This window comes from Myotis brandtii, unplaced genomic scaffold, assembly GCF_000412655.1.
Source record: "Myotis brandtii unplaced genomic scaffold, ASM41265v1 scaffold494, whole genome shotgun sequence".
In the NCBI taxonomy this organism is placed as follows: domain Eukaryota; kingdom Metazoa; phylum Chordata; class Mammalia; order Chiroptera; family Vespertilionidae; genus Myotis; species Myotis brandtii.
The window spans coordinates 2,542,930-2,560,662 of NW_005368860.1; the positions used below are offsets into that span (position 1 = coordinate 2,542,930).

The 17,733-nt window shown below is 42.0% G+C and overlaps 1 protein-coding gene across 1 annotated transcript in view; it reads right to left on the minus strand.

The window, feature by feature from the left end:
* Window positions 1-3,877: 3,877 nt before the first annotated feature.
* The window catches only part of LOC102247186 (fer-1-like protein 6), a gene marked incomplete at its 5' end in the record, with an annotated part of 50,946 nt that continues 37,090 nt past the window's right edge, over window positions 3,878-17,733 (minus strand). Inside the window, 7 exons of the mRNA XM_014548050.1 lie at window positions 3,878-4,202; window positions 5,499-5,599; window positions 9,898-10,061; window positions 11,379-11,620; window positions 14,143-14,241; window positions 14,784-14,872; window positions 15,972-16,114. Coding sequence (XP_014403536.1) covers window positions 4,019-4,202; window positions 5,499-5,599; window positions 9,898-10,061; window positions 11,379-11,620; window positions 14,143-14,241; window positions 14,784-14,872; window positions 15,972-16,114 — 1,022 coding nt within the window. The remainder of the gene's footprint in view (window positions 4,203-5,498; window positions 5,600-9,897; window positions 10,062-11,378; window positions 11,621-14,142; window positions 14,242-14,783; window positions 14,873-15,971; window positions 16,115-17,733) is intronic.

Genomic DNA, 17,733 nt, shown 5'->3' on the forward strand with positions numbered 1-17,733 from the left:
CCTCCCCCCAAAATCCATGTCTTAATTTCTAGAATCTGTGAATATGTTACAAGGCAAAGAGTCTTTGAGGATATGATTATGGACCTTGACATGGGGAGATTTTCCTGGGTGATCTGGGTGAATCCAATATAATCACCTGGGTCCTCAAAAGCAAGAACTTTTCTGACTATAATCAGAGAGAGAATTGACTGCAGAAGAAAAGCACAGAGAGATGTAACATGGTTGGCTTTGAAGATGGAGGAAGGGGCCACAAGCCAAGGAATGCCGGCAGCCTCTGGGAGCTGGAAAAGGACAGGAAACAGATTCTCCCCAGGAGGGAAGACAGTGATTATATTGAGATGTTCTTTCTGCTCCCACTGTTTTGTCCTGGTTCGATCCTTCAGTCTGTAATTACATTTGTGTTTGATTATTTGATTAATGTCTTCTCTGTCAAACTCCATGCCCCATTAGAGCAGAGATTTACTTTATCTGATTGTGTACTTTTGTGTTCCCAGTGCTGAACCCCACACCTGGGATGAGGATGGAGTGCAATAACTATCTGCTGAATAAATAAACACCAACTGGCCCTGGCTGTGAAGTCAACCCTGTATTTGCCATTTATGTGTCTTTTAAGAGAAAGAGCAAGAAAGGTGCCAAATGTTTCAACTACTGAAGACACAGAATTGGATGTCCCATCGTGTGGGTTGTTTGGTGGTGGTGGTGTTGCTGGAATTAATTTTGCTTTGCTTAGTTTGAGGGAAAGAATTCAAATGTAAAACACATAAACAAAACCACTAGGAAACAGATTTAAGCTGTAAAAAAACTTTAACTTGCCAAATGAATAAATTTAAATTAATCTTATTTAAGAACACAAGTAGGGACTATAACAACTCCTTGGGAAATTAGTTTTTAAATATGTTTATTTGAAAACTGCAATATCTTCAGGGCCAGGGCTGCAAAATTAGGCCTAGAACATTATTGTATTTTTTTTCATTACTGTATTTTTTTTTACACACAGCACAGGTAATAACCTATGTATAGAACACAAGACATAGCTGATTCCAAAATTATCCTTGCTTACCGCTTCTTCTCACATATTTATGATGCCATCTGATCTGAAAGTGCTTCAGACACCTGTGCTCAAGGCTTTTCAGCATTTGGACATTAAAGCAAAGTTGACGAGCTCTATTTAACTTGAAAGGATTGTCCATTTTTAGCTTGTTTTTACTGTGGATGTGAATAAGGTGCATTGCTTAGAGTTGACTTGTCATTTCACTGTCCAGAATCTAGTGGAAAGTATGGTACCTTACTTTTCAAATCCATCCTAAAATAATAGCGTTCTTTTCCTTTTCAACAACACAGGTGTACAGTGTGCTTTTCTTTTTCACTTAACAAGTGTCTGTTAAATTTCTACAGTGTGCAGAATTCTATGATAGTCATTGGGGCAGAGAGGCAAGGAATTGAAATCTCTGTCCTCACGTAGCCACCATTCTAGTAAATCACAAATACTGGAATCCTGTTTGTACATGTCACATTCTATATATTTTTTATAAACTGAAACCTGTATAATTTTATTAATCAATGTAACCCCAATAAATTCAATAATCAAATAAAATGTTCTAGTTGTTGTGCTTTTTCTTAAACCTCATGCATGAAACATGTGCCCTACCTGGTGCTCTTCTTGGACACCCCATAATTCGGAGACAAGACAATATTTTGAGAAACTACTAGAATGCAAGATTCATGGCAATCTTTGTCTTATCTCTGTTGCATCCCCACTGCCCAGCACATAGGAGACACCCAGTAAATATTTTTAAATGAACATATTTATTAAACTTTTTACATTAAAAATAGTACATGTCTATTTTAAAAGTTTTAGGAAAAACTACAAGAAGGAAAAAAAGATACAGCTACTTAAAAATAATCACTATTAACATTTTGGCATATTCCTCCAGACATTTTATTTATGCATGTATATATTTTCTTTTTACATCATGCTACACATACAGTTTTCTAACCCATCTTTTAAAATTTACAATGTAATCAGTGTATATATTACATGCCCTCTAGTATTTTTGACTACCTCATTATTGGAGATGTTACTCCACACCTTATGCAATTAATCCCACTAGGAAACGTGGCCAATGTCTTTAATGCTCTATTTTCCAGGACTTTGGGAAAATAGGACATCATGGTTACTAGGGCGTGAGTATCCAGGGCCAGAATTCAGTGAATAACACTAAGTTTAAAATCACACTTCTTTGATGAACCAAGAACATTCTGGAATGACTTTCCATGTGGAAGTAAACATCCTTTATTTTAGAACAGTTACATATGTGGCAGGCTAGCTAAAGAAATCAATAGCCATGTACTTCCGGGATCAAGAGGGGAACCTCAATCAAGCCTCCTCAACACCACCAAATAGCCCCCCTGGTAGAAGAAGAAGTGGTGCCATATTTACTTGTGTCTGAGGCTAAACACCCCAATTCCTTTGTTCCCTTATTCTGAGAACACCGGCCCCTCACTTTCACTCCCTCCTTCAGATGGGGCAGCAGATCCAGACTGGGTTACTTTGAAGAGCCAAGGTTCACTTTCAAGAAAAACCGGCCCCACCTGACCAGTGCTAGGCTGTTGTTTCTAAGACTGCTTTTGAAATTCATCTCTGCCTGGGAGTCTGACAGACCCTACCACAGATGGTGGTAAGACTAAGTGTTGAATGGCGCCAACGGTGGTCATTCGGATCATGATCTATGGGTTGTGTCTGGTGGGCTATGTACCTGGCTGAAGAGAATTCTCATGATACTTGGGGCTCTGCCCCTGCCTCTACACACATACTCAAAATTATTTTTCATAAATTCCCACTTGGAAATTGCCATAGAACATAAATGCAAATGGATTTTTCCAGAACTCACTACCACAGCCAATCACAAGGTTTGCAAGTGTTGACTTTAATGGAAAACCAGCCTCATATCACCTCTAGACGGGAATTTTAACCATGAAATATTCTAGGTGATTTGTATGATTTTTTCTCCAAACTAGTTTTGCAGCCTGAATAAGTAAATGTGTTTTGTAAACTGTAAGGATTAAACAAGCTTAACACAAAATTCCCACTTGGAAATTGCTATAGAACATAAATCCAAATGGATTTTTCCGGAACGCACTACCACCGCCAATCACAAGCTTTGCAAGTGTTGACTTTAATGGAAAACCAGCCTCATCTCACCTCTAGATGGGAATTTCAACCATGAAATATTTTAGGTGATTTGTATGATTTTTTTCTCCAAGCTAGTTTTGCAGCCTGAATAAGTGAATGTGTTTTGTAAACTGTAAGGATTAAACAAGCTTAAGATCTATGGGACAGGTTGAATACCTAGTAGTTGCTAAAATGTGTTCAGTTTATTTGCCATAAAATTTTTATTTGAAAGAAAGTACTTCCAATAAAATCTCAGACACAGAATTAAACTTTTCAGAATAAAACCAGTTACATAAAGAAAACATTCACCTAAATCAATTTGAGGTCACCGTTGATTATTTCATGCTTCCCATGGCTGAAAACATGACTTAAAGCTTATGTGTGAAAGGTGGTGGCAGGGGTCAGGGTGAGGAGGGACTGCTCCTTTCCCGTCTCCTCCAAGAAGAGCTGATCTGGCCCTAACCGGTTGGGCTCAGTGGATAGAGTGCCGGCCTGCGGACTGAAAGGTCCCAGGTTTGATTCCAGTCAAGGGCATGTACCTTGGTTGTGGGCACATCCCCAGTAGGAGGTGTGCAGGAGGCAGCTGATCAATATGTCTCTCTCATCGATGTTTCTAGCTCTGTATCCCTCTCCCTTCCTCTCTGTAAAAAATCAATAAAATATATATTTTTTTTAAAAAGGAAGAGCTGCTCTGTCCCTAGACATAGTGACTGGTTCTGAGGCCCCTTGGGTTCACCCATTAGCACCCAGCACAGTGCCTGCACAGAGCACCCTTTCTTCTGTATTTACAGGTGAGGAAGAAGAGAGGATTCATAGAAAGGGAGGGCCCGGGTCCTCCATGATCCTCTAGGAGCCCACAACAATCTTTCGGCTGATGGCGCCTGGCAAGGTGTAGATGAAGAGGACCAGGAAGATGATGAGGATGATCAGAATGAAAGCGATGATGATGTACTTCTTGTAATTCTTCCAGATGAGGTGGTACAGGCACTTGAAGGGGCTCACAAACCAGGAGAAGGAGGTGTCTGGGCGGCTGAGAGAGAAGCGAGAGAAAATTAGGGAAAGGGGCCATGTTGTCCTCATGTAGGACTCTCTAGACCTCGGGGAGAATTTCAGACTCCACTTCTCCACAAGGAGAAGCCTGACAACAGGAGAAGAAGACTGTGTTGCCTTAAAGCAGAAGCAATCTAGCATTTGGGGTAGTAATGATTCCTCATCATTTATAGTTGGGCCTAGAGTAGGGCAGGAGTCTAGTTAGAACCCAGACGGAGGTCTGAGTGCCCTCCATCTGACCAACCCTGACCAGCTCAAGCCCCACCTCTTCCATGAAGCCCACCTTGATCACCCCAGCCCATAATGACCTTCCTCATTTCTAATTCCTACCTTACCTATCACTTCTCACTAGACTTAGCCCCCTTTGAACTTAGCATATTTGTCTTCTACACTCTGATAACTATTTTATGAGTCTGTGTGTTCTCCCTACACAGATTGAAGGCTCCTGGAAGCCAGAGATTATGTCTTATATTTCTTCAGTGTTATTCATAGTAGGTACACACTGTAGGAACTCAATAAATAATTTTGAATTAATCTATAAATAAGTTTCTAACACTATGATATATATAAGAGAAGGGACCACTTATCTTGAGACACTTGCAGCCTGGGGAGGGATAGCACAAATACAATTTGAAAGAGTATTTTGTATCCATATTTCATATCTGTATATATTTACTTTTTAATTGATATATAACCATGGATTAAATTGAATAGAGTAACTCTTCTAGTAATTCTACTTCTGGGAATTTACTTTAATAATTCATAAAGGGGAAACATTTTCATATTATAATAATGAAAAAAGGTAGATATAAACAAAATATTCAATTATGGGGTGGTAACCAATTCAATTATGGCCATTAAGGAATATTCCATAACCATTAAAAATCCTAATTATGACAACTGTGGAAACAAAGCAGAACTTTTCAGCAAAGCGTGCATGAAACATTAAGACAATTTTGTATGCATGATCAGAGAACGAGTAGGAAAAAATTCATGTGACATTCACATAAAAAAAAGAGTAAAGAATATTATGAAATTCTCCTAGAAAAGCTTTTGTGGTAGTATTACAGAAACAAGCGTTCTCCGTTTGCCTCTGTATTGACGTTAGAATATTTTTCAATAGAAACGAAAAGCTATGTAGATTGGAGGCACCTACTGGCTGCCTCCTGGCTTCTCAGTTCGCCCAGAGGGTCCTCTAGAAATGGCCCATCCTCTGCGACGGGGACTGCAAAGGGCCGCTCCCATTTCGGATGCTCCCGCCCACGACCCCACTCACTTGGGTTTGGCCAGGGGCTCTGGCTCCTTCCGCGCTTTCCCGACAGGGTTTTTCTCAGCCTCCTCCGCAGTAACCAGGTGGAACTCGGCCTCCACCTTCCCCTGCACAAAGACAAAACTCGGTTTCTAGTCACAAAGACCTGCTGGGGCACCCCCAGCCTTCCAGAAAAGTGTTATCATGTGGGAGGTTGCCAGGAAGCATTTTGACTATCCTGCTGCTTTATTTTGAGAAATACTGTTACTTTTTTGGTCCTGGGAGAAGCCATTTTTATGATGGACAATAAAAGCCCTGAAATGATGTTACTGTTGAGTTGTGTGAAAAGAGTCCCACATGTACTAGTACACAGACACACTTATACTGTCACATGTGCTATTTAATTTGTAATCATTTAATTTCTGAAGAAATATTAATTAAAGAAAGTTACAATAATTAGAAGGGGGGCTGCTTACTTAAGTGCCGGAACCTTTTGAAATCTGCTGCTGTCTTTCTTCTCTGTCAATGGTTCTCAAGAGGAAATAGGTGGGTGTGTCTCCATATCCGCTGAGTGGCTTTCCCATCATCCTTCATTGTTATTACTGTCCCTACTAATTGTTTCATAATTATCCTTTTATTCTACCACTTGTGATGTAAGTCTCAGATTATCAAAGAACGAGACAGGCCTCTGCAAAAGGTAATAGTCTTTCTTTCTTGTTTATTCATTCACTTAGGACTGGTAGAAAGGCAGCCTGGTGCAGCCACTGTGGAAAACAGTGTGGAGTGTCCTCAAAAAATTAAAACTGGAACTGCCGTTTGACCCAGTGACCCCATCTCTGGGAATATATTCTAAGAATCTCGAAACACCAATCATGTCTGGGAATATATTCTAAGAATCTCGAAACACCAATCAGAAAGAATGTATGCACCCCTCTGTTCACAGCAGCACTATTTACAATAGCTAAGACCTGGAAACAGCCCCAGGGCCCATCAGCTGCGGGACATTTACACGGTGGAATACTAAGCAGCTGTAAAGAAAGAAGGATCTCTTATCCTTGGAGACAGCATGGAGGGACCTGGAGAGTATTATTCTAAGCAAAATAAGCCAGTCAGAGAAAGATAGTATCACATGATCTCTCTTGTATGTGGAATGTAATGAACAAAATAAACTGATGAACAAAATAGGTCCAGAAACATGGAACAGACTACAGAATCTCAGAGGGAAGGCAGGGGAGGGTGGGAAGAGATTAACCAAATTAAAAATTTATATGAACATATGCATAGCCCATGGACACAGACAACAGTGCGGCGAAGGGCTGGGGGTGGGACGGGAGCGGGGTTAAGGGGAAAATATCTGTAATACTCTCAACAACAACAAATTATAGTTGTTACCTGTGACACTATTTCATGGAAACACATAATGTAATGAGAAGCATATCCTGCCCACACAGAAAACACCCATAGGTGTTCTAAAGACCCATACTCCCCCAGGAAAATAAAAATGTAAAGAAAAGTGAGGCGGAGATTATAAAGTGAATTCTTCCCCAGGCAGAGTCACGAGTTAGCACCTTGCAACTTGGTGTCACACAGGCAGCAGGGCAAGGTGCTTACTGACCTTTTCTGATAAATGCCGCTCCTCATCCCCTATCTCTCCACACAGAACGCTCCTCATCCCCTATCTCTCCACACAGACTGTTCAGGTCTTAAGCTAATCACAGCCCCCAAGTGTAATTTTTAATCAGAGCTGGGGGGAGGGGAGGACCTTTTGAGAGACTATTAACTTAATGGCACCTCTGGATGGAGGGAAAGGTCCTGAAAAGACTAGATTGGTCGTTTCTGCACATGTCATTTATGGCTTCCAGCTTCACCAGGCCTGAGAGTGATGCCGGGGAGGCTGAGAAGAGGCTGCGTTCAGGTCGGACGTGCCTTCTTCAGCAATGGTGCTTGCTCATTCACACACAGCCCTCTCGGGCAAGAGAGGAGGCATTCTCGTACCGTCATGGTGGGGACATATGCTGGCAAAATCCTTTAGGAAGAGGATTACACACATACATACATAGATACATACCTGCACAGGTATATGCATACACATATGTATGTGTGAGTATGTGTGCATTATCTTCGATTGTCATACTCTAGACAAGTGGTTGGCAAATTGCGGCTCACAAGCCACATGCGGCTCTTTGGACGCTCCTCATCCCCTATCTCTCCACACAGACTGTTCAGTCATCAGCACTCAACCAAGCAGCACGTGAAGGTCTTAAGCTAATCACAGCCCCCAAGTGTAATTTTTAATCAGAGCTGGGGGGAGGGGAGGACCTTTTGAGAGACTATTAACTTAATGGCACCTCTGGATGGAGGGAAAGGTCCTGAAAAGACTAGATTGGTCGTTTCTGCACATGTCATTTATGGCTTCCAGCTTCACCAGGCCTGAGAGTGATGCCGGGGAGGCTGAGAAGAGGCTGCGTTCAGGTCGGACGTGCCTTCTTCAGCAATGGTGCTTGCTCATTCACACACAGCCCTCTCGGGCAAGAGAGGAGGCATTCTCGTACCGTCATGGTGGGGACATATGCTGGCAAAATCCTTTAGGAAGAGGATTACACACATACATACACAGATACATACCTGCACAGGTATATGCATACACATTTGTATGTGTGAGTGTGTGTGCATTATCTTCGATTGTCATACTCTAGACCAGTGGTTGGCAAACTGCGGCTCGCAAGCCACATGCGGCTCTTTGGCTCCTTGAGTGTGGCTCTTCCACAAAAATACCACGTGCAGGCGCGCATGTACAGTGCGATTGAAACTTCGTGGCCCATGTGCAGAAGTCGGTATTTTGTGGAAGAGCCAAAGAGCCACATGTGGCTCTTGAGCCGCAGTTTGCCGACCACTGCTCTAGACCTAGGATTTCCACTTCTGGATAGCTAAATTAAGGAAATAAATAAAAACTTAGCAAAAGCTATCTGCACAAAGCATAGTCGTTATTCTTTTGGATGTTCTAACTGTCCTGTTTGTCACCAGGAGATGTCCCAGACACATCCTGTGTTTTATCTGCCCTAGATCTGGAGTCAGCCATTTCTCCAAAGATGCCTGGTTTCTTTAAGTACAAATTGGCATTTAGAAACCCGGATCCAGATGCTGGGCGATTTTCACCTTCTCATCATGCTTTGTTCTGCCCTGCATGACCCCTCAACTCCCTCAGAGAGAATTAGATCCCTCCCTCCTCTCTCTTCCTTTGGTGCGATGAACACTTCGAATATTTAGTGCATGACTGCACTGTTGATATCTCTGTTCCTCTCTCTGGACTCTGAGCTGGTTGAGGGCAGAGGCCAGGCTAACTTCGTTTCTGAATTCATCCATTCATCAATCAATTCATTGATCGAGGACCTATTATGTGCTAAGCTGTGAAGCCAGAACTGAGTCCAGGGGTGGCCATGTAGCAAACCCTCAATAAGTACTTAGGAGGATGGAGAAGAATGAGCCTCATTCCTTTCATCCAATTCCACCAATCAGGGGGGTTACACTGAGCATGGAGGGAAGAGGAAAACTCCCAGAAAACACAAGAAAACCGGGCAGCTGACATTCACAGTCAGGCTCAAAGGGCATCTTGCCTCATATCCACTGGGCCCCTAGAGCAGAGGAAGTGGGAGGGAGAGGAGGAGGGAGAGGGAGAGGGAGAGAAACATCGATTGGTAAACTAAGCAGTTTTAATGGGTTAATTTCTCATGTCTTATGTAACTTTTAAATCCTATTCATTTATTTTATTACATTATATATTTATATTGTAATTGTATGTTTATAGAAAGTAAACTAAATAAAAACAACCCAAAACGATGAATATTGCAGTCTGACTTTCATACTATACCCCCAGGAAGGAAGGAAGGAATGGAAGGAAGGCAGGCCTGCCAATTTGAAATAATTCCATTTCATCACATGGGTCCCTTAGGCCAGTGGTCGGCAAACTGATTAGTCAACAGAGCCAAATATCAACAGTACTTCTTCAAAATAGACCACTCTCTCGAGGACGTTTCCAAAGGACGGATCACTTTTTAAATGGAGACTCGTGTTTGAGGGCGAGAGGATGAGGTATTTATGTAAAATCACATCAGTCAGGACGTGATGCACAATTTCAAGAAATATTGGGGTGGCGGGGGGAACTAATGCCAGAGGCATAAGTTCAAGCCAAAAGGACAGAAAACCAGCCTGACAGAGAGAGTCATTAAATCAAAATGCCGAAATATGGAAGGCTAATGCGTTTACAAAGTGTTCAAAATTCTTGCTTCTCAGCAGAACCTTTGCCCTGCAGGGCTCTGTGTCATCCACTGCGAGGCACTTCACTTGAAGTTTGCCAAATTGCTCATTTAAAAGGCTTACTGCTCCCTGCCTCCCCTGCCCCAGCCCTTCTCCTGCAGTTGTCACTTACTGTGAGTTCTTTGCTTTTAGCAAAAGGCCACCAGCCCCGCACGCGCTTTTGCTGGAATATGGAGATCTTGCTCTCCTCACTCGCATTTTCAAACTTGCTGAGATCACAGGCTTTGGCAGACTTGGCTGCCCGGGGGAAACTGTTGAGGTTCATTTCTAGGGAGCCTGTGAAGAGATGCCCAAAGCAGTTATGGAAGGGCGTTTAAAATCAGTCACCACTCTTGTTCACCCATTCATTCATTCATCCATCTTGCCTCCATCTACCCAGTCATTCATTCATCATCCATCACCCATCATCCACCGACCCATCCATCCATCCCTCACTAGTCATTCATTCAGCACCATATTGGATCACTATCAGGTATTGGGGATACAAACGTGGCCAAGACATATTCGGTGCCCTGACAGCATTAATAATGTGGTAGCAGGTAGGAGACAAGGGCAGAGCTACTATATGAAACTTTCAGGCCTCAGTTTCAGGTGCATTGCTGCTGGGCATCTCTGCTCCCTGACTGTAGTCTGAAGTACATGCCTGTGTCTGGGCCTTCCCCTGCCTTGGCATAGACCAGCCTGTGAGAACCCCCTTCTCACACCACACCTCCCTCTTTGAGTCCACTAAACCTCTCCAGGTCAGGGACTAAGTCTTACTGTCTTTGCAGTTACTCTCCAAGACCTCAGTAGACTCTCAACAAGGTATTTTCAATGAATGAATATAAGGCAGACTAAGATCATGTGCACTAGAGCCATGACAGCACTATATATCTCTCTAATAACCTTTCCCTAGTACAAAACTAATATTTGTTAATTGTGAATATTTAGAATATGCACATAAGCAAAACAAAAAAACAAAAAGAAAAAATTTCCATCATTCTTTATGGATTAGTCCTTATCCTTACATCATCTTTCTCTTTGACGGTCTCTATCACTTTTTCATACACATATAAACATGTTTTATATACACATATATTTTACAGAAAGGGGACTTTTCCTACATTCTTTTTTCACTCAATGCATCTTGCACATCTATTCAACTCATTAAATACTTTGTTATGTTTAATGGCTGCAGGGTTATCACTTATTGAGTGCTTACTATGTATGAGGCACTATGCTTAGTTTTTAAATTATAGTAACACACATACAGCTCCCAACACCCTCTGAGATATGCAATATTACTACCCCATTTTTACAACTGAGCCAAACTGAGACACAGCATGAACCACAAGTTAGCTCAAAATTTAACAGCTCCTTCATGGTAGAGCAAAGATCAACTGAAATCTGTTTGAATATGTATCTTCTACCATATGGAAGCTCCATAACTTATTCAGCCAATCCCCTATGAAGGGCTATTTGGAGTGCTTCCAGTTTTTTACTATCATAAGTAGCATTGAAATTATTACCCTTGCAGTGAAATCACAGCAAGCTCCCCCAAGCCCGGGACACAACCCTTAACATGCACACGAGCTGATGAAGCCACTGGCTCACCCAGAAAGTCATCCGAGGACAGCCTTTCAAAATCCCAGACCTGGAGCACCAGCACAGCTGGCGTCTTACACTCCATCTTCTCCAAGGAAAAGATGTTCTCCCTCTTGGTGATGACCATTTGCTTCTCAGCTGGGAGATACTGAAACGGAAACAGGAAGCGCCAGTTGAAGTTCCCCTCGCCGGTCAGGGAGTTGTAATGCACGTCTGTCTCCTGCTTGTCATCTTCCAAACCCTTTATCCACCTGAATAAAGGCAGAACAAGAACTAAACACACATTCTTCAGGCACCAGTATAATTGAGAGTGATTTCACTAGTTTCAATGTGGTCAGAGATCATAGTTTTAAGATTATGATATCATTAGATTTAGATGGAAGTTTCATTGATTCTAAAAGAGGTTAAAGGGCCTGAAACAGAGACAGACCCACATTCTAAGCCGTGTTGGGGAAGCATTCAGTTGTTCATGGGCAGACCGGAAGTCCCATGCAATGAAGAAGGAAAATGCAGGAGATGTGAAAGTAGAACCAGTTTCCTTTTATCCTGGGAGCCCTCTTTGTTAGGGGTGCCACCTCTGCACCTGGTATTACAAGATTGCCTACTACACCAAGGCCTCTAAACCTGGCCTAATTTAGACCTGTGATTGCAGGGCTGTAACTGGCCACCTTCTCTCTGGTTGTGGGTCTCAAAAACCCAGCAGGCCTGCATCTGTGTGGCCTGGAGGGTACCAGGGCTGCCTGCACCCACCTGGGCTCCAATCCTGGCTCTAGCACTTACTAACTGTGCAGCCGTAGACAAGTTATCTAACCTCTCTGTGCCTCGGTTTGCATCTGGAAAATGGAAGCAGTGACAGCACCTAGTTCATAGGGTTGTTCTGAGAATTATCCTATACTAGAGGCCCAGGGCACAAAATTTGTGCACAGGTAGGGTCCTTAGTGGCTGCCAGCCACTGGCCGGGGCCTTCCTTCATTCTGTGCCGCCCCCTGGTGGTCAGGGCACATCATAGTGAGTGATCGAACTCCCAGTCAGTCAAACTCCTGAGGGGACACTTTGCATATTAGGCTTTTATATATATAGATAATAAAAGCCTAAGATGCTAAGTGTCCGACTGTTCAACCAGTCACTATGACGTGCACTGACCACCAGGGGGTGGCGCAGAATGAAGGAAGGCCCCGCCCCGGCCGGTGGCCGGCAGCCACTAGGGACCCTACCTGTGCACGAATTTTGTGCCCTGGGCCTCTAGTATAGGATAATTCTCAGAACAACCCTATGAACTAGGTGCTGTCACTGCTTCCATTTTCCAGATGCAAACCGAGGCACAGAGAGGTTAGATAACTTGTCTACGGCTGCACAGTTAGTACACGGTCCCTCCCCTGGCCCCAGTCATGCACCGGTGGAGTCCCTCAGCTTGGCCTGAACCCTCTCACAATCTGGGACCCCTTGGGGGATGTTGAAGAGCTGGTTTGAGCCAGATCCCCGTAGACCAGGCCAAGGGACCCCACGGGTGCATGAATCCGTGGACCAGGCCTGTAATATGAGATAATATGGTAAGTGCTTTTGTACCCCATATTATCTATACAGAAAAAACTCAAAATAACGGACTGATTCAGGCGAGGGGTTGTCTGTTAAAGCTGAAAGTCCGTTATATTAATAAAATGGGTTTTCGAATGTATATGTTAAAAAAATCGACAAATTGTTTACCTGTTTTTACTTATGTAGACATGTTTGTGTAATTAAAATTAAGTCTGTATGGATTAAAGTTTAATCTCACAGAAAAGTTTTCTATATGTATTACTGTAATTTTAAATTTATACCGAATAGGTCTAGTCCTATATAATAAAAGCCTAATAGCATTCACCAGTCACAGTAAGTAAGCAAAGGCACACGGCTGGGGTATGGGGTTGGGGGGTGGGGTAAAAGGGACAAGATTTAAGGACATAGTAGAAATGGGAGCATCAATGAGACAGAAGGCTTCCTGGTTGGGGAAGACAAAGAGATACCCAGATGAGGCTGAGATGAGTTTTTTTTCAGGGCGATACATGTTTATGTCACTTTTGCTTTTGATTCTTTACTCCCTTATCTCTCTCCCTGACTAGAGGCTAAAAGGAAGCCTACAAAGGCACTTGTGTCATAGCCCAAGTGTAAGAGAGACATAAAATCCTCACTCCCTGAGTCCTAGGTTAGTATCTTTTTTATCAGTAGAACTAGCGAACAGGAAGTTTTAAGTTTTACCATTTGTATTAGTCTTACAATCTTATCACTTACTCTTCCATCAATAGTATCACATCTCTCTACTTCCTTCAGATGTAAATGTATTTTAAATGTTAACCCTTTTCGGTCCAACGTGGAGGCTGACTCGACAGACCAGGCGCTAGGAGCAGGTCCAAAGTCAAACTGAGGTCTAGTGAGACAGATAACTTCAACATTCAATCCCGTCAATTAATATGGACCAGACTGTTTGAATTCCAAAAATAAATTGGACCACAAGGGTTAATAGAAAAGCCTACATATACAATATTTAACTTAAAGAGATGCCTATATAAGATTTCCTCACAAAAATATTTTCATGAGATACTAATTCTTAACAAGGTGACCAAATAAGACAAATACTTGACAAAGCAAGTGCCCTTATCTAACAAGGTGAGTAAGATGAACTCCTTTTGTGGGATGTGGGTGGATTAGCTTCCTTGAGGCATAGATTTGCTTAGGGATTAATTAAAGACGTGAGGAGGGGAAGAATAAGAAGGATGGAGTTTGTTAATGACCTTACCCTTTAACATAAATATCACTTGATTTTTGTCCTGTGAAGATATTCTCATCCTCTAAAATGACATCTTCAGTGTTCCAGATGGTTACTCTCAATTCATATCTGGAATAAGGGAAGGCAGCATTAGGTTGAAAACTATGAAAATTAGTGGGTGTCTATGGGATTCTGTTATTGCTTTGAGTCTGTAAGTTTCCTCAACTTAACCAAGTTCAAAAATATCAACATTTAAGGTCTTGGCTCTATCAAAACCAAGCGTCCCAGCTGGAATCACCAAGGACATGAATTTCTCTGAGAAGATCCTCCTTCCATTAACCAACAATTTTCAGAATGTTGAAGCTTGGTAATAGCCCCTACCATAGAACAGGGACCACCACTCCAATCTCTACACCCCCCTGCTGTTATTGGCCCGGTAGAAAGTGAAATATAATTATCAGGTGCCAACTGATCAATGTAACACCAGTAATAGCCCCTACCATAGAACAGGGACCACCACCCCCCTGCTGTTATTGGCCCAGTAGAAAGTAAAATATAATTATCAGGTGCCAACTGATCAATGTAACACATGAGACACCAGCTCAAATGTCATGATCATTCAGTCTGCTACCATGGTCTCTCCCCTGAAGGTGGGGCTGCAGTTGACTTACCCTTTGGGTTGCCTTGGTGAAATGTCAACAGGAGGTCCAGGCTGAGGCATATCTTTGGGAAACATGTCCACCCACATCTGCAGGCGGCCCTTATTAAGAAAAGACCTCCTTTAGCTTTGGGGGGGCGGGGGTACCACATGAGCAACTGATCATTCACAGTTTTAATAGATCTCTTTACAAGAAATGGATATTAAATACAGCTTAGTCACTTTATACATGTTTAGAATATTTGTTGACAAAGATAGAACTGACATTATTAAAAAATTATTTTTTTATTAATTTCAAAGAGGAAGGAAGAGAGAGAGAAAGATAGAAACATCAACAATAAGAAAGAATCATTGATTGGCTGCCTCCTGCACGCTCCCCATTGGGGATCGAGCCTACAACCCAGGCATGTGCCCTGACTGGGAATTGAACCCTGATCTTCTAGTTCATGGGTCAATGCTCAAACACTGAGCACCAGTTGGGCTCATATAATAGTGGCCTCTTCCACTCTCAAAATGGCCACAGTTTGGATAAACAATTCTATGATCATCTCAATTATGTGAGATCATTTATGTAAGGGACCTAGTACATAGAAGGCTCTTAATAACATTTATCTTCTCTTCCCTTCTAAGCCCTAACCTGGATTTCTAGTTATTTTTTTCCCATCCAGTTTCTTCTTACTAGTTCTTCAAGGTAAGCCACCATCTATTGCTTCTCTGGGAAAATTAGTGGGCTGTGTGCCTACTGATAGAACTTTCGGCAAGAGCTTGAACATACCCAATGGGTTTTGAAGTTTCTCAAATGTCAGAATTCTTCCAAAAGAGTTTGGCAGCTCATTCATAAAAAGGAAAAAGCACCGAGTCCAACACTGACTCCAGGGCAGAGTTTCTCGACCTTGACATTACTGACATTTTGGGCTGAATGATTGGTTCTTTGTTGTGAGAAGCTGTCCTGTGCAGTGTAGGATATTTAATAGGATCCTGTCCTCTGCCCCCTAGATGTCAGTATCATCTCCACTCACTTGAGGGAACCAAAAATATTTCCAGACATTGCTAAATGTCCTAGGGCAGGGCAGTGTGTGTGTCACAATTGTCCCTCTTTGAGAACCATTATTCTAGGGCACACAAGATTAACTTTTAGGGGAAAGTCACATTCCTTGGGGATGAACACTTGTATCGGGGCCAGATCTGACTTGGCCACTACCTGCTCCATCCCTGGCTTATCCTTGTGGTACAGCGGACGGGTTTCTATGTGCTCAGGAACCAGCCTACACCCAACCTCTGGGATATCATTCCAAGAGTGTAAAACTTTGAGGGCCAAGTGCTCGTAAGACTCCACCGTCTCATCTGCGTGGAAGAAAGAAAAACAGAGATTTGTCAGCTGTGTGTTCCTATATGGGGACAGTGATGGGCTGTCAGATGCATTTTAAACACACTTAAAGTTTTTTTTAAAAAAATATATTGAGACACAAGAAAAGCCAGCAAAAGAGAAAAAGAACAAAGAGAGAATGGAAAGAGGTGGGGGTAGTGAGGTAGGAAGGGGAAGGATATTGGAAATTTAGAGAATGAGACATGAGATGGTTTGATAAGAAGACCCAGAGAACAGTCAGGGGTCTTGGAACATAGGTCTCCTTGAATCAGATTTCTGCAGAGTCTATAAATCACTAGCTGGGCTTCAAGGTTCTGGAGAGGATATGTTTCTTGGAGATACAAAGCTGTTTGCTAACACCACAGTGTGAGAGGGCCTGGGGATCAGCATGACCCAAACAAGGTGGGGAAATGGGCACAATCTATGTTCATGGATGTTCTCTGTGTTTTCTCGTTACTGCTTGGGATTTCCCTCCTACCATCTCCAGCTCGGAGAAAAGGTTCTTTGATCTATCCTTTACCAAAGAAGGTAACTCATGATAACAACTACTGGCACAAACATTATTTGCAAACATTATATGGCAACAACTGTTGAAAGGATCAAAACTTCTTGACAAAGACTGGAATGGCTACAGTTGACATAGGAAATTGAGCTTTTTTTTTTTTTCATAAAAGGGGGGGGCACAAAATAAATCTCCCAATAGTAGTAATTATAATTAGTAAAAGTTGATAGGGACAAACAAGCAATCAATGGACTAAATCTTTGTCATGAAGTTTAATCCATCAAGAACGGATCTTGAACATAATTTTAGATTTTTGGAGGGCAAAAAATTGTTTAATCATGAAATACAGGATACTGACCAAGAAACTAAATAAAGCATAGTGTGAAAGAGAATATTTGTCAACATAAATTAATCAATATGTCATAAACACACTATTTAAATGTTAATTAATTCTGCATTTAAGAACCTTCAAGAAGTTTCCGGGGTCAAAACAACATGGTAAAAAGAAATCTTGACATCAGTTTGTGGGATCAACACAGCAGTGTCAAAACATCCTGTGGCATGTCCTTAATTGGGTTCTTGGCATTAGAAGATGCACCAAACAGACAAGGGTGACAGTACAAGAATTTCTCTGTATCATTAAAGTAAAGGTGACTTTTCTTCTCATCTTAAGTTTATGAAAACCTCCCTGGGACCTTCCTGGTAGGTGCCATGATATTCCTATGGAAAGTCTCCCTTTTAGTGTTGAAATCAGAGTTGTTGGTATAACATTTATGGGGGTAATTTTGGTTGTGTCCAAGGATTTACTGTATATAACATTCTTTTTAAGGTCATTGCCTACCTTCTGCCACATCAATTCTAGTTATGTGATCTCTAGAAACATCACAAATGTGCAAAAGTCGGTATGAGAAAGTGCATGGTAGCATTAAGTGTCACTGCAGAAAGTGGACACAATGTAAATAAACGGCAAAACCATACAATGAATATTATCAGTGATCATTTCAAAGCACAAGGGAGAATTGTCATGATCTATTGGAAACAGAAAAGACAGGATACAAAACTACATGACATTTATAATTCTATAAAAATGTGATA